This window comes from Vipera berus (genome assembly GCF_964194415.1).
Source record: "Vipera berus genome assembly, chromosome: 6".
NCBI classification, from domain to species: Eukaryota; Metazoa; Chordata; class Lepidosauria; order Squamata; family Viperidae; genus Vipera; species Vipera berus.
In genome coordinates this window covers 3008986-3033176 of record NC_138208.1, presented here as the reverse complement: position 1 = coordinate 3033176, position 24191 = coordinate 3008986, and the positions used below count along the sequence as shown (strand labels likewise).

Sequence of the window (24191 nt, the reverse complement as noted above, 5' to 3'; positions counted from 1 at the left end):
CTCGGTAGTGGGATGAGGCCCATAGGTTGGGGACTAGAAGAGGTTCCTGGCAACCGTATTATTCTACGTTCGATGAAATTGGCATTTCGCCACTGTTTTGGCATTTCCAGAAAGAGTTCGACACCACCTTACCTGTGGGCTATATCCATGGCAGACGTACAATATGGGAGTGTTCCCGGGAACCGGCCCTTGATCTATGCAGTTTTCCTCACTTAGTGGATTTTTCATCTACAGGGTAAGGGAGAGTGAAGAGCTGGATTTACAAGCCTGCAATCCAGGACCAATAAAACGAAGCAGAACATGATAGAGTCAGTCCTCGGCTTACGACCGTTTGTTGAGTGACCGTTCAAAGTTACAATGGTCCTGAGAGAAAAAGTGTCTTATGATTGTTTTTCACACTTAGACCGTTGCAGCCTCCTCAGGGTCTCACGTGATCCAAATCTGGACATTGGGCAACTGGCTCATAATTATGATGGTTGCCGTGTCCCCTTGGGATCACATGATCCCCATTTGCGACCTTCTGACAAGCTGGATTCGCTTAATGACCGCGTCGCTAACTTATCAACTGCAGGGGTCCACGTAACAATTGTGGAGAGAACAGTTGTCAAATGGGGCAAAATGCGCTTAACAAATGTCTCCCTTAACAGCTGAAACTTTGTGCTCGCTTGTGGTCGTAAATTGAGGACTACCTGGCCAATCCTTTAAACCTTCTCCCTTCTCGCTGACTTTCAACCCATTTATGAAATACCGTAGTAGGTCACATATAGTTTCCTTGAACTCCGGAAACACAAACGCAGTTTATTGTACATGCTTGTCATGTATCTCCCAGGAAACTCCCCAAATTAGATGTTCAAAGAATATTAGGACATTTCAGTGTTTAATGTAACATTTATTCATAAGGGAAGTTCAGACTGAAATGTGAGAGGTTTTTTTCCCCATTCAGTTCAATTCAATTTCATTCAACAGCTTTTAAAAGAGTCAACTTTAAATACATAGATAGATTGACTTTTAAAAGATATCTATCATCTATCTTCTATTTATCTATCTTATATCATCTTCTACCTATCTATCTTCTACCTATTTATCATCTATCTTATATAATCTATCTACTATCTATCTATCTATATCTATGTTCTATCTATCTATCTACTATATCATCTATCTACTATCTATCATCTATAGATAAAAGATGGTATAGATAGATAGATAGATAGATAGATAGATAGATAGATAGATAGATAGATAGATAGACAGACAGACAGATTAGATAGACAGACAGATAGATAGATAGATAGATAGATAGATAGATAGATAGATAGATAGATAGATAGATAGATAGATAGATAGATGATAGACAGACAGACAGACAGACAGATAGATAGATAGATAGATAGATAGATAGATAGATAGATAGATAGATAGATAGATAGATAAAAGATGATGCAGTAAAAGTGCTACACTCAATTTGTCAGCAAATTTGGAAAACTCAACAGTGGCCACAGGATTGGAAAAGATCAATTTACATTCCAATTCCAAAGAAAGGCAGTGCCAAAGAATGTTCAAACTATTGCACCATTGCACTCATTTCACATGCTAGTAAAGTTATGCTTAAAATCCTACAAGCTAGACTCTAGCACTATGTGGATCGAGAACTATCAGAAGTACAGGCAGGATTTCAAAGAGGCAGAGGAACTAGAGATCAAATTGCCAACATACGGTGGATCATGGAGAAAGCTAGAGAGTTCCAGAAAAACATCTACTTCTGCTTCATTGACTATACTAAAGCCTTTGATTGTGTGGATCACAATAAACTGTGGCACGTTCTTAAAGAGATGGGCATACCAGACCATCTTATTTGTCTCTTGAGAAACCTATATGCGGGTCAAGAAGCAACAGTGAGAACTGGACACGGAACCACTGAATAGTTCAAAATTGGGAAAGGAGTCCGGCAAGGCTGTATACTGTCGCCCTGCCTATTTAACTTATATGCAGAGCACATCATGAGAAAGGCAGGGCTAGATGAATCAAAAGTTGGAATTAAGATTGCCGGGAGAAATATCAACAACCTAAGATATGCAGATGATACCGCTCCAATGGCAGAAAGTGAAGAAGAACTAAAGAGCCTCTTGTTGCGGGTGAAGAAGGAGAGTGCAAAAGTTGGGTTGAAACTTAACATTAAGAAAACCAAGATCATGGCATCCGCCCTCTCAATTCCTGGCAAATAGATGGGGAAGAAGTGGAGGTAGTGACAGATTTTATTTTCCTGGACTCCAAGATCACCGCAGACGGGGACTGCAGCCAAGAAATTAAAAGATGCTTGCTCCTGGGGAGGAAAGCCATGGCAAATCTAGACAGCACACTAAAAAGCAGAGACTTCACCCTGCCAACACAAGTGCATATAGTCAAGGCCATGGTCTTCCCAGTTGCAATGTATGGCTGTGAAAGCTGGACCATAAGAAAGGCTGAGCGCCAAAGAATTGAGGCCTTTGAACTATGGTGCTGGAGAAGACTCCTGCGAGTCCCTTGGACTGCAAGGCGATCAAACCGGTCAGTCCTAGAGCAGATCAACCCTGACTGCTCTTTAGAAGGCCAGATCCTGAAGTGGAAACTCAAATATTTTGGCCACCTAATGAGAAGGAAGGGCTCACTGGAGAAGAGCCTAATGCTGGGAAAGATTGATGGCAAGAGAAGAAGGGGACGACAGAGAATGAGGTGGATGGATGGAGTCACCAAAGCAGTAGGCGTGAGCTTAAATGGACTACAGAAGATGGTAGAGGACAGGAAGGCCTGGAGGAACATTGTCCACGGGGTCGCGATGGGTCGGACATGACTTCACAACTAACAACAACAACAACATAGATAGATGATAGATAGATAGATAGATAGATAGATAGATAGATAGATAGATAGATAGATAGATAGATGATAGATAGATAGATAGATAGATAGATAGATATGGCAGGTTTAAATATTCATTCACACAGGTTACACAGCCCAACACATCTGCATGGAATCTGCAGTTGATTATTATTTGGAGCTATTTGGCCTTTTTCTTCTTTGATTACCTTTTATTTGATTTGTTATGGTTACTGACATTGTAGTTTTTTCACTTGTTTGCCACTCAGAGATGCCTGGGCAGCCATAGTAATTGAAATGAAATATGTAGTATTTAGCAATAGCATTTCATCATGGCAGCACAGTAGTTAAAATGCAGTATTCCAGGCTAATTCTGCCTAGTGCTAACAGTTCGATCCCGACTGGGTTAAGGTTGCGTCAGGTTTCCATCCTTCTGAGGTCGGTAAAACGGGACCCCAGATTTTTTTTTGGGGGGGGGACAATATGCTGACTCTGTAAAACGGCTTAGAGAGGGCTGTAAAGCACTGTGAAGCGGTATATAAGTCTAAGTGCTATCGCTATGGCTATTTAGGGTTATATATCACCCCATAGCATTTTACAGCACTCTCTGAGCAGTTTACAAGCTAGAAGCATTATGTGCGTACTGCCCCCAACAATCTGGGTCCTCATTTTGTCAACCTCCTAAGGATGGAAGGCTGCATCAATCTTGAGGATCGAACATCAGGCTGTGAGCAGAATTAGCCTATATTTTTTTTTTAATTCCATTTATATCCCGCCCTTCTCCGAAGACTCAGGGCGGCTTACAAGCTTAGCAGTAGCCTTCATTCTATGTATATGCCTGCTTGTTAGGGCTTTCACACACACACCCCAAGCGGCATTATTACAAAGTCAGCTTAATTGCCCCCAACAATCTGGGTCCTCATTTTACCTACCTGGGAAGGATGGAAGGCTGAGTCAACCTTGAGCCTGGTGGGACTCGAACCTGCACTAATTGCAGGCAGCTGGTGTTACTTAAGGAGGCATCAGCCCACGGCTCCACCAAGGCTCTAATATTGCTCTTTAACCACTGCACCACCATTAAAAAATTATATTTAAATATATACAGTAAATAAAGCAAGCTAGCCAGCTAACTTGGCAGAACCTTCAGAAAAACTCTGTGTGTGTGTGTGTGTGTGTGTGTGTGTGTGTGTGTGTGTGTTGGGGGGACACCTCAGATCAAGTGACGAGCTGTTTTGCAAGAAGCAAACAATATATCATCTTACCAGCTTTTACTTACTGTTCCATAGCCTACAATGTTAACCTGAGGGACCAAGTTAGGATAGACATTTTTGATATACCAATCAAAGCTTTTGCAGTTGAGTCGCTTCCTTAGTTCTTTTCTAGAAGAAACATCTCCGTAATCTACGCCGGAATCCTGGAAAAGGAGGACACCATTTTCAAAGAGGTGGCAAGCACGTAATTCAAATGATTCAGTTTAGAAGCACTTCGAGACATCTGAAAGAAAACCTCAGGAGAAAATCTGAGGGACTTTCCGCTAATAAAATAAAATAAAATAAAATAAAATAAAATAAAATAAAATAAAATAAAATAAATAAAATAATAATAAAATAAAATAAAAAAATAAAATAAAATAAAATAAAATAAAATAAAATAAAATAAAATAAAATAAAATAAAAAAATAAATAAAATAAAATAAAATAAAATAAAATAAAATAAAATAAAATAAAATAAAATAAAATAAATAAAATAATAATAAAATAAAATAAAAAAATAAAATAAAATAAAATAAAATAAAATAAAATAAAAAAATAAATAAAATAAAATAAAATAAAATAAAATAAAATAATAAAATAAAATAAAATAAAATAATAAAATAAAATAACTAATAAGGTAAAATAAAATAATAAATAAGGTAAAGTAAAACAATAAATAAGATAAAATAAAATAATAAATAAGATAAAATAAAATAATAATAAAGTAAAATAATAAATAATAATAAAATAAAATAAAATAAAAAAATAAGCACCAGAAGGCAAGAGAAGAAACAATGGGTGGAAACTGATCAAGGAGAGAAACAACCTGGAATTAAGGAGAAACTTCCTAACAGTGAGGACAATTAACCAGTGGAACGACTTGCCACCAGAGGTTGTGGGTACTTCATCACTGGAGGTTTTTAAGAAGAGACTGGACAGCCACTTGTCTGAAATGGTAGAAGGTCTCCTACTTGAACAGGGGGTTGGACTAGAAGACCTCCAGGGCCCCCTCCAGTTCTATTCTGATGGATTGATTGACTTCCTACATAGATAAAATTTGCCAACAACCTCAAGAGGTACGTTCCAGGCGTAGTAGACCATGAATTTATATTCGTCCATCCACACTTCTGCGACACGTAACGCATTTCTCCTCACAGCAATGGAAAAATCTAGCAGATAGGGCTTGTGGGCTCGCTCCAGATGTGCAATCTTTGAACACGGTAAGACTTCAACTCTTCCGCCGCATTGCCAAGCCTGTCATTGTAAAATAAGAATAGACTCTTCAGGGATTTTTTTTTCCTTCCATAAGAATATGTCAGGATGATGATTTAAAGGCTAAACAGCTTACCTAAAGGTGTAATGTAATGTGGCTGATGCAATACTAGGAATGACTCAGCAGGTGTCTGTATCGCTTTAAGAGCCTGAGTATAAAAGGGAAGTTTTTTGCTGGAGTCTTTCTCTCTTGTCCGTTTGACTGCTGCAATTGCGGTGTATTGGAGCTTGCTGAACTATCACCACGTGTATGTATTTTGTTTCTAATATATTTCTAGACATTGTAATATAAACCACCATTTAATTACAAACCACTGTTTACTGTATTTACTTCTGGGTTACCTCAGCGAAAAAAGAATGCTCTGCATGCTCTGACAGAATAACTGCAACGCATATAATTAATCAATGGAATAAGTGTTGTGATTCCTCGCCAGCCAGTAGATCTGGCAGCTGAGTCTGAGGAATCAGATGAGGGGGAGGAGGGGCCTGGAGTGACATCAGAGTCAGAGGAAGGCTCTGAGGAGCTCTAAGACTCACAGTCGGACGAGAAGCCGAGCCCCTCTACTCGCCCTCAGGCTGAGACACAGCTGTGCTGGGAGCCTGGGTTGGACAGGGGTGAAGCACAGCTGGGAAATATCCAGGATGCACGAAAGCGCTGGCAAGAGAAGCGAGTAGGACAGAGGAATGCAATGGGGCGGCTCCAAGGGAAAGGAGAAGGTGTTAGGAAGCCACGCCTGGGCTGAATAATAAAAGGGAAGGTGTGGGACGTGTTGGTTGCTGAAGGCCGCCATTCATGTTGAGGATGGAGTTTCTGTGAATCTGTTTTTTGTTTGCCTTGGACATTGACTCAGGTCTGTGAATAATACAAGGGGTTGGTTTTTTCTTGCAATTCCTGCCTCTTTCATGGAAAAGAGGTTTCTCCTTGTGAGTGTAACAAGGACTCATGTAGGCTGGGACAGAACAAAAGGTTGCAAAAAATGAACACATGAACCGGTACAAAAAAAAAAAGACAAGGGAATTTTTAAAAAAATATTTAAAATCTCACCCTGATCCCCAACTCCACATTTTCTCCGCCGTAAATGTGCATTCCACCATCCAGAACACCAATCTTCCCCAAAAATTCTCTGTTCGCGGCAAGTATTCCCATGATAGAAGGACTCCTGACATAAAGAACAGCAAAAGGGTCACCAGCTTTTATTCGTGAACATCTATCGATATGGCTAAGCTTTGGATGAAACATTCGAGAGAACCTAGGAATGGACACTTTGGAGATATTTTTATTGATTTTCATTCCAGAGGACCGAGGGACAGCAACATTTAGATAGTTTGGTTAGGAGAAAGAGAGTTTAAGATGGCGCCTCCCTAGAAGTCCTCGGAGTGTATCTTGAATGATGAAGGTTCTTTGCTTTAGTTTAGCAAGATTCTGTCTACGGGTATATAAGGAACAGTTGCTGGAATTGGGTATGTCTAGTAAGTTTAATGTAGAGAAGCACGAAGGGGGACATGATAGCAAGGTTCCAGTATCCCAGGGGCTGCCCCAAAGAAGAGGGAGTCAAGCTATTCTCCAAAGCGCCCGAAGGCAGGACAAGAAGCAAGGGATGGAAACTCGTCAAGGAGAGAAGCAACCTGGAACTAAGGAGGAATTTCCTGACAGTCAGAGCAATTAACCAGTGGAACAACCTGCCTCCAGAAGCGGTGAATGCTCCAACCCTGGAAGGTGGCTTAGAAGAAACTTAGCATGCCTTTTTTGATCCTTGGAGCCTGATACAGTAGCTTCATCGAAGCCTAGATTGTTTCCTGACAAATGATTTATACTGTGTTTCCCCAAAAATAAGGCAACAGGTCTTATTTTGGGGGGATGTCTTACCCACTTACCTAGGACCGCTGCAGCCAGGCCCATGCCCTGACACCTGTTGCACTATTGCCTCTTTTCCTCTGCGGCTGCCTGACCGCATGGCTCATCATGCCGATCATGAACAATGCGACGCGCGGCCTCCTGCGCAAGCATCAGTAGTGGCGGGATTGGTGTGACGAGCAACATGGCCTCCTGCCGTGAGTGGCAACAGTGGAGCGATGTGCTATGTGGCGTGCAGCCGCAAGTGGCCATGGATGTGGGGTGTGTGGGGAGGCTGCACCCCCCTGCCCTAGCTTGATTTTTAATTGTGCACCTTGCCCCCAAACTAGGGCTTATTTGAGCGGTAGGGCTTACATTGGGTGCACGTCAAAATCAAGCTAGGGCTTATTTTCAGGATAGGTCTTATTTTCGAGGAAGCATGGTAGTCTTCTAGCATGATGTCCAGTTGTGTCCAACTCCAGGGGTGATGTTCAGCTCTGAGGGAGCCAGCCAGTGGTGGGATTCAGCCGGTTCGCACCAGTTCAGCAGAACCGGTAGCTAATTTTTTGTTGCCCAGGCCCAGAACGGATTTCCAGAAGCGGCATTCACCCAGAGAATCGGTTGTTCGCCTATTTGAATCCCACCCCTGGAGCCAACATTGTCTGAAGACACTTCTGTGGTCATGTGGCCAGCAATGACTATACTCCGAGCCGCACGGAATGCTGTTGTCTTCCCTCTGAGGTGGTACCTATTTATCTACTCGCATTTGCATGCTTTCGAACTGCTAGCTGGGGGGCAGCTTCTAGCATTACCCAGCTAATATTTTCATTTCACCAGCTTGCGGCATCATCTTTAGTAAGAGAGAACATCAATTAAAAACTTCTGGTTGTTTTCGTTCCAGGAAAGTTGAGGTGGTACAAGCTTCAACCCGTATCATGATGACTTACCGGATTGGTGCGGTTGGGTCTTTGAGGGCATACCAGTCTTCCGGTATGGATTCGTACATACACCAAAGAGCCCAGTCAAACCCATCGGCAGCCGCTGGGTACTGAGTAAGTTGGAAATCATCAAAGCGGATGTTATCGAACACCGGCGATATGATAACGGTGTGGTCCTCCTTGATGCGCGAGAGAATTGGTTCAGCCCTTCATTAAAGCAGAAAAGAGTTCATGAATCTACGCGGGACTTTTAAAAATCTACCAAGCTACGGCCAATCTAAGCTATCAGGGCAATGGATGGAAATGGATCTGTTGAGTTCCTCTCCGGAGACGAATGACGTTCAATCCAGGCTTACCATTCCGTGTTGACTTCAATGTGCGCGTCCAGAATAGCCACCACATCCGCACGAGATGCTCTCCAGCCAGAAATCCGGGCTTCTGTGAGCCCCATCCTTTCCTGATGTCTCACAATTTTCAGCAGTCCAGGATGTTGGGCGTTGAACTTTTTGACGTGCTCTTCCAAAGGGCCTTTAAGTTCCTCTGTGGAGGAAAAAAAAATGCAACAGACGTTAACCGCGTTAATTTGAGATGTTTATGCCACAACACAGGTGAAAATTCGAATTTGGTTACATGGGTAAACTTTTCATTCTCTCTTTGCTATTTAATAATGTTGAGAGATACCTGGTTATTAAAATAATAATAGTAGTGGTAGTAATATTATTATTAATAATAACAACAATAACACACAATGGCATGACCTATAAAGCTGGTGCTGGTGACGACCTATAAAGCCCTAAATGGCTTGGGTCCGGGTTATCTGAGGGAACACCTGCTGCCGGCATCAAGCTCCCTTCGTCCCGTGCGCTCCCACAGGGAGGGCCTTCTCAGGATACCGCCGGTTAAGGAATGCCGGCAGGTTATTCCCAGGGGAAGAGCGTTCTCTGTGGGCGAGCCTGCCCTTTGGAATGATTTACCTGTGGAACTCCGGACCGCCCCCGATCTGCGTTCATTTCGCCGGGACCTGAAAACCTGGCTTTTTGATCTATCAGGCCTGGACTGAAGGGGTTTTAGCTTTTTAAATATTGTTTTAATTGTTGGGCTTAATTAGTTTAATTTATTTTAATTTTATATTATCTTTTATATTGTATTTTATGCTGCCCTGTAAACCGCCCTGAGTCCTTCGGGAATAGGGCGGTATAGAAATCTAATTAAATAAATAAATGACAAAGTAGCCACTACGGTGCATTGGAATGTCTGCAAGGAATATCTTTTTCCTGCAAACCAGAACTGGTGGGACCACAGAATTAGACCCAGTAATAGAAAGTGAAGAAGCTAAATTGCTTTGGGACTTTAGAATTCAAACGGACCCGGAGCTCTTTGTCAAGTAACGAAACGTTCAGAAACCAACCCACAAGCTCGGAGGACAAACCTTCACCTTCAGACAAGCACCTGCCACATAACCTCCCGATTTAACAATTATTGATAAGAAAGACACACACACCCCCGCCCGAAAAAATTGGACAGTAAACGTTACAGTACCTGGAGACAGAAAAACAGAAGAGAAAGAACTGGAGAAAAATTGCAAAATACAAAGGCCTGCAAACAGAAGTAGGAAAGAAAGCAAAGATAGTGCCAATAGTAATAGGGGCCTTGGGTGCAATCCCAAAACATCTGGAACATCACTTGCACGTCATCGGCACTGACAAAATCACCATCGGTCAATTGCAAAAAAACCATTTTGCTTGGAAACGTTTACATCCTACGGCAATACCTCTAACACCAAAAAACTTCTGCCTAACCCAGGTTCTCGGGAAAGGACTTTCCTGGCTACATTGCTACCTCTGTTTGACTGAAAATAAAACAGATAAACTCCCAAGAAACTCTGTGTATGTGTGTGTGTGTGTGTGTTTGTGTGTGTGTGTGTGTGTGTGTGTGTGTGTGTGTGTGTGTGTGAGAGAGAGAGAGAGAGAGAGAATCAAGTTTATCTATTTTTCTCCTTTAGTGCCCTCTAGTGTCCACTTTTTAAAATTGTTTCTCTTTTATCTCTTCCCCCTCCCCCGCCATTTTCCTAAACATCTTCCTGTGTGAACTTAATGTGTCCACAGAGTTGATGTGTTCGGTGAAGGAGGAAAAGAAGCCTCAAAGAAGCCATCTACATTAAAATTAACGGGGGGATGGGGTGGGCTGGAGGGGGATATGACACCACCTGTCTCCAGTCTACAACACAATCCTTTCAGCGGTTCCAAGAAGGCTCCACAACCATTCGCGCCACTCAGGTGATCCCGAGGGCACAGGTAAGCCTCCAAGTGGCCTCAGCGACTCTCAGGAAGAGTACCAATGACCAGATGACTGCCAGGAATATAAATCCTTCCATCTACCATCCACCATCCAGTCGGAACTGAAGAAGCTTCTTAGATGAGAAGTGAAACGTCTTCAAGGAAAAACAAACAAACGAGAAAGTCCTGTTGCCTCTTGAAAAAAAACACCTTTGGAACTCCAGAGAGATTTGAAGAGCTGGTCTACTCGCTGGCTGGTTGTTCTTTGCCGCAGTTGTTGGCTCTGCTTTTTGTAAAGTTGTCTTCAGTTTGCCATTTCTTTTTCCTTCCTATCGTAGCTAGCAGAGCAAGCTATTGCATAAAAAAGGGGAGCAAATGCCACACTCACTCACACCGATGTTATTACCCGGTTGGGTAATGAAACATCTGCAAGGAAATAAGCAACCTCAGAGACCACCAAGATTCCACATTCACAACAACAACAATTTTAATTTAGGGTTCTTTTTAATCGACTACAGGGTCAATTTAATATTTTTTAATTTGGTTCTTAATTTTTGTATTTTGGATTTTTAATTCCCTGTAAACCGCCCTGAGTCCTCAGGGAATAGGGCGGTATATAAATATAACTAAATAAATAAATAAATAAACAAAAAGAATGTAATACCTCTTTTTGCCTTTTTGTGTTTCAGAGTGTTTTGTTCCGAGTTTAACCCGTGTGAAATGATTTCTTCAGACTCAAAACATTTCAAGTTTGGATCTTGTTCTCCAAATCTAAGTATGCAGCAATTGGGAATAGCTGCCCAGCAATTGGGAAAAACAATAATGTCTTGAAAACATAATTTAAGGCATGTGCAGAGAGTTCTTGTAATACAGCGTTCGTGTATTCTGTACAACAGCTACAGCAGTATTCAACCAGCAGGTGGCAGCATTTATAAGTTGGTAGTTGCATCTATGCCTTTTCTCTGAATAAAGTTTCCTGCTTCCTTGTTGCAGTAAGCAGAAAAGCACATGGGGACAGTGCACTGTCTGTTCTGTAGGGCTATATGGAGAATTTCTAACACATCACAGTGGAAAGAGGGTGTGTTGGTTTGTTGCAATTCCTTCACAGTACGGTAGTGCACTTTATTCAGTAAATGATCTGGAATTTCTATGAGGAATGTTTCTATAGATAGGTAGTCCTTGACTTACGACCATAATGGAGCCCCAAATTTATGTTGCTAAGTGTGATGTTTGTTAAGTATGTTTGCCCCATTTTATGACCTTTCTTGCCCCAGTTATTAAGTGAATCTCTGTTACACTGTTACATGATTATTAAGTGACTCTGACTTGTCAGAAGGTCGCAAAAGGGGAATCACATGATTCTGCAACCATCATAAATATGAGTCAGCCACTAAGTGTCCGAATTTTGATCACGTGGCCGTGACGGATGCTGCAATGGCTGTAAGTGTGAAAAAGCGTCCTATGTCACTTCTTTCAAAGCCGTTGTAACTTCAAACAGTCACTAAATGAACCATTGTAAGTCAAGGACTATCTGTAGTCCAGTTTTCCGTAGAAGTCCCCGATTTCATGAACAGGTTTGCACAGTATCCTTAGTTATCTAGAATTATTTATTTTAGGACTCGTATAGTGCACCTCCTACTGGCACATTTAATATGGATTGTAAAGGCAAGTAATAGTTTATAATTAAACTGACTGTAAAATATACTTACTGAATTTAAGGCACCCTATAGAAGATCCAAATCTTAAACTACTTCAGCATTTGAGTCAATATGAAAGTATACTTTAAGAAGTGGGCTGTTGTTAAGCTATTTTAAGGACTGTGCAATATGCCCCTTCAATTTTGGGAAGGCCTAGACAATTGCAGGAGCAATCGTAATATGGATGGTGTTTGGTTCAGGCAGACGAATGACTCAGTGAGGTTAAACAGCAATAAGGTTTATTCAATACACATATGTCAACTGACAACTGTCAAAATAACTCTGGCTTTTATACTCGAGCTGTTTAAACTGTATCCAATCACAAGTCCGGGTTTTCCCGCCTTTACAACATTAACCAATAATTGCACCAGAATCTCCCGCTTCAAGGAACCTACTTTGCAACAAAGCTACTGACATAACACCCCTTCCCCCCCAGTTGATGTTATTTGTTGACATAATCCCTCAAGTATTTGGGTGGCCTGTGGACCCTAGATGGGTATCTATTGGGTTGGCTGCTTAAGTCATTGTTAACTGACTGTCTGCTTGGCTGGCTTATATTTATAGGTCTGGAATTTTGAATTACAGGCTCTGACGATTCCCTACTAACAGATTGTGATTGCTGATGTGTTTGTTGTTGTTGCTCAGGTACTGCTGGCCTGTTCATAGGGGACAGCTCCCAGTCAATTTGACAATGTTGTGGGTTAGCTGTGGGCACACTGGTTTGAATTTCCGCTTCATCGCTAGCTGGCAAGTTGTTTTGATTAAACCTAGATGCAGTATCCCCCCCGTGTACGCTTTGACCCCCATCAACTGGCATACTTCCGGCAACTCTCTTCCTTAATTGATCAATATGTCTTTTACTTACTCTATTCCCTTCCCCCTCAATGGTGTAAGACAACGGCCCCATTATGTCAGTGACCACCCCCGGAACCCATTTGTCCCCCTGTCCATAGTTTCTGGCCCAGACTAAGTCTCCTATTTTGAAGGACCTGATTGGGATGTCAGGTTCAGCACTTGAGGGTAGTTTGTCAGGATGTAACCTGTCCAGTTTGGTGGTTAGCCGTTTGCCCCACCTCATTTCCGCAGGGCTTTTCCCGGTAGCCGTGCAAGGGGTTGTGTGTTGGGTCAGCAAAAAGTCTGCCAGTCTTTGGTGCCAGTCGCCACGGATGATTCGCTTCAAGGCGTCTTTGGTGGTTCTCACGTTGCGTTCAGCCAAGCCATTGGTGGACGGGTGGAAAGGTGCTGATGTTGTATGTCTAATCGAGTTGGCCCTGAGGAAATCCTGAAATTCAACAGAGGTGAATTGGGGCCCATTATCCGATACGATCACATCAGGCAACCCATGAGTGGCAAAGAGGCCCCTTAAAACCTGTATTGTTCTACTAGATGTCATTGAATTAACAGGCACTACCTCCAGCCACCTAGAGAAACTGTCCACCACAACTAGGAAGGTTAAACCTTGAAATGGCCCTGCAAAATCAATGTGAATCCTAGACCATGGATTCCTGGCCGATTCCCACTTATGCGTGTGAGTGTGTGGCAGCTCTGGTCTAGATCGCTGACACAAATAACATCCTGAAACGCATTCTTCAATATCTTTATCAAGCCCTGGCCACCACAAGTGACTTCTAGCTAATGCCTTCATTCGCACAATTCCAGGGTGTCCCTCATGTAATTCAGTTAAAACTGTAGTTCTGTGCAGTTCAGGAATAACAACACGGTTGCCCCACAAAATACATCCCAAATGGGATGATAGTTCATTCTTCCTCCTAAAATATGGGATGTACTTGGCATCAGGGTTAGTACTAGGCCAACCACCAAGAACCCAGGCCATAATCCTTTTGAGAATAAGGTCTTTTTTAGTAGCCTCAGCTATTTCTTTAGCAGTTAAGGGGCATTCAGGAATTTCCTGTAATGACATAATTTGTCCTACTGGGGCAGGGTCCTCCTCTGTGTTGGTTAAAGGCAGTCTGCTAAGGGCATCTGCATGGCCCATTTCCTTACCAGGTCTATGTTGCAGTGAGAATGAATATGCTGAAAGGAAAATTGACCACCTCAGCATTCTGGGAGACATTATTTGGGGTGTCTGTTTATCAGTGGTAAACAGTCCCAATAATGGTTTGTGGTCAGTGAGTATGGTAAAGTTCCTACCATAAAGGTAATCATGGAACTTTTTTACTCCTGCCACAATTGCTAATGCTTCTCTATCAATCTGAGCATAATTCCTTTCAGCTTTGGTAAGCGTCCTGGAATAGTATGCAATTGGCTTTTGAATGCCATGACAATCCATGTGACTGATAACAGCCCCCACACCATAAGGTGAAGCATCACAAGCTAAATAGATTGGTTTATTCTCAATAAAATGAGTAACTGTGGATTGGCTTGAAAGAATATCTTTTAATGTTTGAAAACTGACTCTATGTTTATCATGCCACTGCCATGGGGTTTTTTTTATCTAATAATCTATGTAGTGGTTCCGCGATGGCAGCTTTATGAGGCAAGAATGTATGATAAAAATTGACTAATCCTAAAAAGGCTTGTAATTCAGCCTTGTTTTTTGGTTCTGGTGCCAATTTAATTGCCTTAATTTTATCAGGTGTAGGGTGAATTCCATCTTTATCTATCCTAAATCCTAAAAATTCTGTGGATTTAACCCCAATACAGCATTTTTCCCTTTTTAATTTAAGTCCAGCCCCCCTGAATCTTCCCAATACCTGTTCCAGACGCTCAGCTAATATTTCTTCATTTCTTCCAGCAATTAGAACATCATCAAAGTAAGGGCATACACCAGGTATGCCCTTTAAGGTCCTCTCCATCACCTCCTGGAAGATGCCTGGAGCTGCTGCAATACCGAATTGCAGTCTGTGGACTCGGAACGCCCCCTTGTGGGTAACAATAGTTTGAGCTTCAGCAGCCTCCCTGGAAACAGTAAGTTGCAAATACGCCTGCGCCAAGTCTAACTTGGCAAATATGGCGCCATCCTGTATCGTGGCGAGGACCTGCTTCACCGTCGGGACCGGGTAAGCATGTTTTTTCATTCCGAGGTTCAGGGTGGCTTTGTAGTCAGCGCAGATCCTCACATCCCCATTAGGTTTAAGGGGTGTGACGATCGGCGTCTCCCACAAACCACCCTCAACCGGTTCTAGAACGCCTTGGCCTACAAGCTTATCGAGCTCGGCCTCGATTTTTTGCTTCAGGGCGAAAGGCACCCGTCGGGCCTTAAGCCTGATGGGTTTAACCGATGGGTCTAAATTAAAATTAATTGGGGGCCCTTTATATTTACCCAAAGACCCATCAAATACGTCTGCGAATTCATCGCAGATAGATTTGAGGGTCTTATTATTAATAACGGTGTTTATTCCCCCGACCCAAATCCCCAGGGCAGGGAACCAGTTAAGGCCTATTAAACTAGTTCTATGGCCTTCTGTAACTATTAAGTCTAGTGTTCCATTAAACCCCTTATATTTGACTCTAAGGGTAACTTTTCCCTTAATTTTTATTGGGGTTTTTTGGAAGTCTGCCAATTGAATTTTGGTTGAACTAAGTGGAACTTTGCGGCCACTTTTAAGTTCAATCTTTTTAAGGGTTTCACTGGATATTATGGACACTGAGGCCCCAGAATCAATTTCCATTTTGCAAGGGATTCCTTGCAACTGGACTACAATTTTTAATTTTGATCCCAAAATATGGTTTATTTTTCTTTTCCCAATGTGATTGACTCGCGCCACCTCCCCGCGGTTGGGGTATTGTGCCCAAGGTCTAGGGGTCTCTTTGCCACTATAGTAAGGGGTTACCTTACCTTTGGGCCAAACGTCTACTTCGTGTAGACGATTGTCGCGTGCACGACCCCTGCAAATGGCTTGAATGTGGCCAGTCTTCCCGCACAATCTGCATCTAGCAGAACGGAATCTGCATGTTGCTCGGGGATGGTTGCCTCCGCAGCTGCCACATCTATTGTCGCTGTCGCGCGGTCTGGTTGCAGTGTCCCTCGGTTGTCGTTGGGGTGTTGTTGGTTGTCGTTGTGGTGTTGTTGTTGTTTGGAATCGGCGACTCGGTTCTGATCCGTCGCTTCGGGATGGTTTTGCCGCCATTTTTCCAAACCGTCTGGTGACTTCGGCTATGTCGGCTTCCCATTGTTGGTCCACCTCCCCGCAGTCCACAAGGCTTTCTTGATTTATTTCGGCAGAAGCGGCCATGCTATTTCGGGGGGGGGTCGCGATACCCAGTGGATTCATATGTCAAGAGTTCGTCGAGTACTTCTTGCAAGTCACCGGTGGGCTTAGCGATAATTCTATTTTGTAATTGCTCGTCTCGCAAGCCCAGCACCACTCTGTCTCGGATTCTTATTTCTAAGTTGTCATATTTGCAATGTACCGCTGCTTCTCTGACTGCAGCAACGAATTTTTGGATTGACTCGCCCGGTCTCTGATTCCGTTTTTTGAAAATGCGCCGCCAAAAGAGTTCTGATCTTCTTGGCGTAAAATGTATTTTTAATTTGGCCAGTAAGTCGGCATACGTAACGCTTGATACCGGCAATGGTTGACAAAGTCCCACAGCAACCCGATACACAGGTGTGCCACAAATGGTTAGTAAGGCAGCCGCCTTTTTCCGGTCATCGGTTATGCCGTTTACGAGCAAAAACCCTTCGACCTGTCCCACATATTCTTCCCAGTCCTCTGGGTAGTTTGGATCGAATTCTTTTAAAGACCCTATTTGCGCCATTCGGATGTTTGTTGATTCCGCCGCGGCCGCTTGTGGTTGACTGTGAATTCTGTTTAAATTTACTGCCTTACGCGCAGCTGTTTCGCCGATCCTTCACTAGTCCGCCGTCTATCCCACCTTCGTCGCCAGTTGTTTGGTTCAGGCAGACGAATGACTCAGTGAGGTTAAACAGCAATAAGGTTTATTCAATACACATATGTCAACTGACAACTGTCAAAATAACTCTGGCTTTTATACTCGAGCTGTTTAAACTGTATCCAATCACAAGTCCGGGTTTTCCCGCCTTTACAACATTAACCAATAATTGCACCAGAATCTCCCACTTCAAGGAACCTACTTTGCAACAAAGCTACTGACATAACAGATGGAGTCTATTTTAAAGTATGATAGGTAAGAACAGCCTCCTATATTAATAGTTAAGTGTTCAAAAATATTTGTTTTCTTTAAGCAAACTAATGGTATTAGGGAACATGTAACAGTAAAATTTTACTTAGGGGCAAATCCTTATAGTATTTCGTGCTATTGCTTCCAGGAGCTAGTTGGAGTCTTCAAAACCTTCCAATGATTCTATTCTTGGCATATTGTATAACTGTAGTAAATTGTTCTCAGAGTTGACTTAGTCTTTTAAATTAAGCCCATAATAAGTTGATGACTAAAATGTATAAGGGTTGCAATCTGCTTAGGTACAGTATATCAATGGAAGTGACCGGTAGCCCTGCAATGAATTGGTGTTTAAGTTTCAGACTCTGCCACTTACCGTTTGAACTGCAATCATCAACAAGGATAATTTCTTTCAGGAGGTGAGACGGTGTTCGGTTAATTATGCTGGTGATTGCACGCAAGAGGATGGAGGTGGCCTCATTAAAGAATATAAGAATGACACTAAGGGTTGGGAGATCACGCGAATATTTCTTCTCTTGACATCTGGAGGAAACCCGGAAAAACGAACATTCAGTAGGGTATTGTGGCGCAATGCGAGTGAAGAATTGCAAGGGGCAGAATAACAGAATAACAGAGCTGGAAGGGACCCTGGAGGTTGTCTAGTCCAGCCCCTGCTCAAGCAAGAGAGCCTATACCATCTCAGACAAATGGCTGTCCAACCTCACATGTAGGAGCAAGCAAATAAAGCTTGGGGATCCTTCGTACTCTCTCAGCTTGATGGTTTTCTTGCAGACGCTTCATTACCAAACTAGATAACATCCTCAGGGCACAGCACTTAGACTTATATACTGCTTCACAGTGCTCCACAGCCCTCTCTAAGCGGTTTACAGAGTCAGCCAGTTGCCTCCCAACAATCTGGATCCTCATTTTACCGACCTCGGAAGGACGGAAGGCTGAGTCAGCCTTGAGCTGGTCAGGATCGAACTGCTGGCAGTGGGCAGAGTCAGCCTGCAATACTGCATTCCAACCACTGCGCCACCACAGCTTAGATAACAATAGCGATAACATTTAGACTTATATACCGCTTCACAGTGCTTCACAGCCCTCTCTAAGCGGTTTACAGAGTCAGCCAGTTGCCCCCCAACAATCTGGATCCTCATTTTACCGACCTCGGAAGGATGGAAGGCTGAGTCAGCCTTGAGCTGGTCAGGATCGAACTGCTGGCAGTGGGCAGAGTCTGCCTGCAATACTGCATTCTAACCACTGCGCCACCACAGCTTAGATAACAATAGCGATAACACTTAGACTTATATACCGCTTCACAGTGCTTCACAGCTCTCTCTAAGCGGTTTAGAGAGTCAGCCCGTTGCCCTCCAACAATCTGGGTCCTCATTTTACCAACCTCGGAAGGACAAAAGGCTGAGTCAACCAAAAGACTCATGACCCTATTTTCATATTTACAACTCTTGCCGCATCCCCAGGGTCACGTGATCAAAATTCAGACCCCTGGCAACTGGCGTGTACGAATGATGGCTGCCGTGTCCTGGGGAAGGGGGTGTCACGTGATTCCCCTTTGGGACCTTCTGACGCGCAAAATGGGGAGGCCAGATTCACTGAACAACCGTGCTACTAACTTAACCCCCTGCAGTGATTCACTTAACAACCATGGCAAGGAAGGTCGTAAAACGGGACACAGCTCACTTAAGCGTCTCGGTTATCAACGGAAACTCCGGGCTCAGCTGTGATCAAGTTGAGGACTATCTGCACGAATTTCTGCTTTTAAGAATACCCGGTGCACAGAAATGAAGAATTAAAGTCAGAAGGAAACTGCCCAAACGTCGTTAAGGAGAATTGGTGTTCTCGCAGAAACAAGAAGACACGCACCAATCCTGTCCCTTTTTAGAACATGTCCCCGTTTTGTTAGGTTAGTTCTCAACCTGCCGGTTGAGCTCCGGATGGCACCTGACCTTCGCTCCTTCCGACGCGGTCTGAAGACCTACCTATTTGAACAAGCCGGCCTGGCCTGATGGGGGATGTGTTGGGGTTTTTATTGTGGATTTTTTATTACCATCTATTGTTTTAGCTCGGGCTCCTATTTAAATCTTTTTTAATTTTTGTATTCTGTATTTTTATATGTGCCCTGTTCACCACCCTGAGTCCTTCGGGAGAAGGACGGTATACAAATATAATAAATACTAAATACGCCTAAACAAAATCTCAGATAGGCGCTCCTGGCGTCTAAATGAGATTTTGTTTAGAAATCAGGAAAATGTGGATGAATGTAAAAAACAGATGAAGGATTTTTTTTTTTGAAATTAATATGTATAAGGGTACCACTATTGAAATGGTTTGGGATGCTAGTAAAGCTTATATGAGAGGTGTGTTAATATATTTGAATAATAAACATAGATGTAGTCTGGAATTTAGTTATTACATAGGAACAAAAGGAAGAGATGAATCAATTGATAATTGAGGAGGGAAAAAAACTGCTTTTATTTCTTTGATACCGAAGGAAGATTAGGACGTTACTTAAGCAAAAAATTATAGACCAATATCACTTTTGAACACGGACTACAATCTATTTGTTAAGGTTTTAGTTAACAGATTAATATGGGACTAAAAAGTTTCATTTAGCATTTGAATAAGTACTGAGGTGATATTTACATTTCTTGTACTTATTTTATAAGAGTTAAAGTGTGATAGATTTAATAGTTTATTGCTGTTTGCATATGGTAAATTATGATTGCTTCTACTTTTATATCATGTATTGAGCTCTGGGAATTATTTAGCATTTGAATATGTACTGGTGTGATATTTATATTGTTTGTAGTCATCTTATAAGAGTTAAAGTGCCATAGATTTAATAGTTTATTGTTGTTTGCATACGGTAGATTATGATTGTTTTTACTTTTATACCTTGTATTCAGCTCTGGGAAGTCGGGGAAGGGGGAGGGGGAGGGGGGGAGGTGTTAGGGAGGGTTGGGAAGAGGGGAGGGGGTTGGGAGGGGTTTTGTTTTGTTTTGTCATAAATAAAATGTACTGTAAAACTTTTTAATAAAAATAAATAAATAAATACTAAATACTAAACACTAAACCTATGACCCCAATGGAGCTCAACACGTCTGCTTCTAAGCGAGATGGCTGCCGAGTGAATTTTGCCCCGTTTGACAACCTCGAATCTTGAAAGCGAATCTCCCCAGTTGTTAAGCTGGTAACACAATTATTAAGTGAATCTGCCCCCCCCTCCTCCCCGTTGACTTTGCCTGTCAGAAAGTCAGAAGCACAGGACAGAACCACACAGCTGGAAGGGACCTGGGAGGTCTTCTAGACTGACCCCCTTCTCCGGCAGGAGGCCCTATCACGCGAGCCCCGGACAGTGCGACCGCCATAAATAGGAGTCAGTTGCCGAGCGTCTGAAATGGGGATCACAGGACCAAGGGTCGTCGTAAGTGTGGAAAACGGTCCCAAGTCGCCTTTTTTTTTTGCAGTGACATCGTCACTTTGAATGGTCACTAAATGAAACCCTTGTACGTCGAGGACTTCCTGCGCCCAGCATGCTTCCAACCGTCTAATCTGGCCTCTGCGCCAGCCTGTTGCGTTCTCCTTCACCACGGCCACCGTCGCTCCCCAGGTCGCCAGCCTTGCCCACCCCTTGGTAAGCCAAAGACGGAGAAAACGCCATTTCACCTGGGGGGTCTGGTGTCTTCCAAAGGCCTTTCCAGAGGCAAGCGGTCGCTCAGGTAAACGTTGTACCCGTACTTAACGAAGAGCTCCTGAGCTACAATTTGCTGGTCCTCCATTAAAACTTTGCCCCATCTCCGGAACAGAGGGGAATCTGGGAAGCGCATCCTGGCAGGCGCTACAGCTTCCCTCTGGTTTCCCTTGCCCTGTTCGTCTTTCTGTATTTCCCGGTGTGGCTCCTCGGGCAATTTCCGTTCATCCGCTGCCTTCTTTTTTCCGTCTGATTGTTTTAGATAGTTTGCTGAAAAACACACAAAAGCGCAAGAGGATGAGGAATAAAAGTGCCCAAAGCTGAGAAAGAATAACTTAGAATATAGAACGCAAGGCTGGAAGGGATTCCTGAGGTAACAAGAAGAAGAAGAAGAAGAAGAAGAAGAAGAAGAAGAAGAAGAAGAAGGAGAAGGAGAAGGAGAAGGAGAAGGAGAAGGAGAAGGAGAAGAAGAAGAAGAAGAAGAAGAAGAAGAAGAAGAAGAAGAAGAAGAAGAAGAAGAAGAAGAAGAAGAAGAAGAACAACAACAACAACAACAACAACAACAACAATAATAATAATAATAATAATAATAATAATAATAATAATAATAATAATAATCATCATAGAGTTGGAAGGGACCTTGGAGGTCTTCTAGTCCAACCCCCTGCTCAGGCAGGAAACCTACACCATTTCAGACAAATGGCTGTCCAGTCTCTTCTTAAAAACTTCCAGTGTTGGAGCATTCACAGCTTCTGGAGGCAGGTAGTTCCACTGGTTAATTGTTCTCACTCTCAGGAAATTCCTCCTTAATTCCAGGTTGCTTCTCTCCTTGATGAGTTTCCATCCGTTGCTTCTTGTCCTGCCTTCAGGGGCTTTGGGGAATAGCTTGACTGCCTCTTCTTTGGGGCAGCCCCTGATAGATACTGGAAGACTGCTATCCTGTCCCCCCTGGTCCTTCTCTTCATTAAACTATTAGACATCCCCAATTCCAGCAACCGTTCCTTATATGTTTTAGCCTCCGATCCCCTGATCCTCTTTGTTGCTCTTCTCTGCACGCTTTCTAGAGTCTCAACATCTTTTTTGCATCATTGTGACCAAAACTGGACGCAGGATTCCAAGGGTGGCCTTACCAAGGCATTGCTTCTTGTCCTGCCTTCAGGTGCTTTGGAGAATAGCTTGACTCCCTCTTCTTTGGGACAGCCCCTGAGATATTGCTATCAGGTCTTCCAGACCCTACACCATTTCAGAAAAATGGCTGTCCAGTGTCTTCTTAAAAACCACCAGTGTTGGAGCACCCACGACTTCTGAAGGCAAGCTGTTCCATTGGTGGTTTGCTCTCACCGTTAGGAAATTCCTCCTTAGTTCTAGGCTGCTTCTCTCCTTGGTTAGTTTCCAACCACTGTTTCTTGTCTTGCTTTGGAAAATAATTTGACACACACACACACACACACACACACCCATCTTTATAGGAGGCCTAACTCTAACTCTAGCAGGGGTTAGGACTAGAAGACCTCCAAGGTCCCTCCCAAACTTATTCTTCTATGTTCAGGTCAACACCATGGTCAAAGAGCACCTCTGTAGTGCAGTCAACCATGACGGAGTCAGAAGTCATGATTAGAAGGAGGCAGAAATACTACAAATGGATCAGGACGATGGACGACAAGTTAATTTTGATCAAGGTGGGTACTTTCAACTCCGAACGTTGAACAATGGCCTTCCCACCTAGTTATAACTGTGGAGACAAATTCCACAAATGCGTCTTTGCTTTCCCAGCCTTTGTGTGTGGTCGAATCAGGTTTTGCTGTTATCACAAAGAGGGGGGTGGAAATTGCTTGGAGGTGGAAGAAAGATCTGCATCTTTGAAGGTTGAGATGTTGACACTCGAACTCTGGCTAAAGGTCATCAAGCAAAAAACGTCAAGCAAGAAGCAGAAATGACAAGTAAGAAATACTGTCCATCGTTTTTTTCTCTACCTCCGCCACTTTAAGGTGAGCTGGGCAGGGGAATTCTGGGAGTTGAAGTCCGCTCACCTTAAAGTGGCAGAGGTAAACACTGATGTACATTATTTTGATGTCATTTCATGCACCAAATACCTGTGTGTTTATGAAAAGATCCAGAGATAGTAAAATTGGTTTGCTAACTTGTCTGGAATCTTGGAATCTAAAAGTTAAAGGAATTAGAAATAAATTATAATGAATGATTTACCATTCCGGGTGGTCACAATTCATTTAGTAACCTGTAGTAACCGTACACAATACTTTATGTAGGCGGCCATTGAACCAGTTACAGAGGCAGATGCAAAACATGAAAACTGGTTGTGGATCCCCCCCCCCAAAAAGTGCAAACCAATCCAAAACATCTCAGAGCGGTTATAGCAATTATGTAAATATCACCTGAAGCTCTGTAGGAGGAATGAGACTTGTTTACATAGTCCGACAGTAAAAGTCAGGAAATAGTTTACAAATGTAAAAAGCGAGAACACCTTTTTTAAAAAAAATGGGAAGCAAAGCGTTCCCGGTGGTTCTTCAAAGCTGTAAGGCAAAAATGAAGTTCAGATTTCTGAGTAATAACCTTGCCTTGGCACAGAAAGGTCTTAAGAGATCTCATATACCCTATCTCCCCTCCCTCTCCTCTCCCCTTGTCTCCGCTCCCTCTCTTCTCTCTCCCCTCCTCTTTCCTTCCTTCCTTCCTTCCCCGCCTCTCCCCTCCCTCTCTCTCTCCTTCCTTCCCTCTCCTCTCCTCTCTCCTCTCCTCTTTCCCCTCCCTTCCTCTCCTCTCCCCTTTCCTCCCCTCATCTCTCCTTTCCCCTTGTCTGTTCCCTCTCTTCTCTCTCCCCTCTCCCTCTCCCTCCCTTTCCCTCTCCCCTCTTCTCCTCTCCTCCCTCTCCCTCACCTCTTCCTTCCCTCTCCCTCCTCTCCTCTCCCCTCTTTCCTCCCTCCTCTCTCCTTTCCCCTTTTCTGTTCCCTCTCTCCTCTATCCCCTCCTCCTTCCTTCCCCTCCTCTCCCCTCTCCCTTCCCCTTCCCTCTCCTCTCCCTCTCCTCTCCTCTCTTCTCCCTCCTCTCCTCTCCTTCCCCTCTCCCCTTCTCCCCTCTCCCCTCTCTTCTTCCTCTCCCTCACCTCTTCCTTCCCTCTCCCTCCTCTCCTCTCCCCTTTTCTCCCTCTCTCCCCTCCTCTTTCCTCCCCTCATCTCTCCTTTCCCCTTGTCTGTTCCCTCTCTTCTCTCTCCCCTCCTCTCTCCTTCCTTCCTTC

The 24191-nt window shown here is 43.3% G+C and overlaps 1 protein-coding gene and 1 long non-coding RNA gene across 2 annotated transcripts in view; one reads left to right on the top strand and one right to left on the bottom strand.

Annotated features, from left to right (window-relative positions):
- LOC308670122 overlaps positions 1–24191 on the top strand; it is a 236326-nt gene that overhangs the window by 14217 nt on the left and 197918 nt on the right. The window lies entirely within an intron of this gene.
- The window catches only part of GALNT8 (polypeptide N-acetylgalactosaminyltransferase 8), a gene marked incomplete at its 5' end in the record, with an annotated part of 30331 nt that overhangs the window by 4615 nt on the left and 1525 nt on the right, over positions 1–24191 (bottom strand). Inside the window, 8 exons of the mRNA XM_081331888.1 lie at positions 133–228; positions 4133–4270; positions 5178–5363; positions 6427–6541; positions 8163–8360; positions 8510–8693; positions 17606–17772; positions 20917–21211. Coding sequence (XP_081188014.1) covers positions 133–228; positions 4133–4270; positions 5178–5363; positions 6427–6541; positions 8163–8360; positions 8510–8693; positions 17606–17772; positions 20917–21211 — 1379 coding nt within the window. The remainder of the gene's footprint in view (positions 1–132; positions 229–4132; positions 4271–5177; positions 5364–6426; positions 6542–8162; positions 8361–8509; positions 8694–17605; positions 17773–20916; positions 21212–24191) is intronic.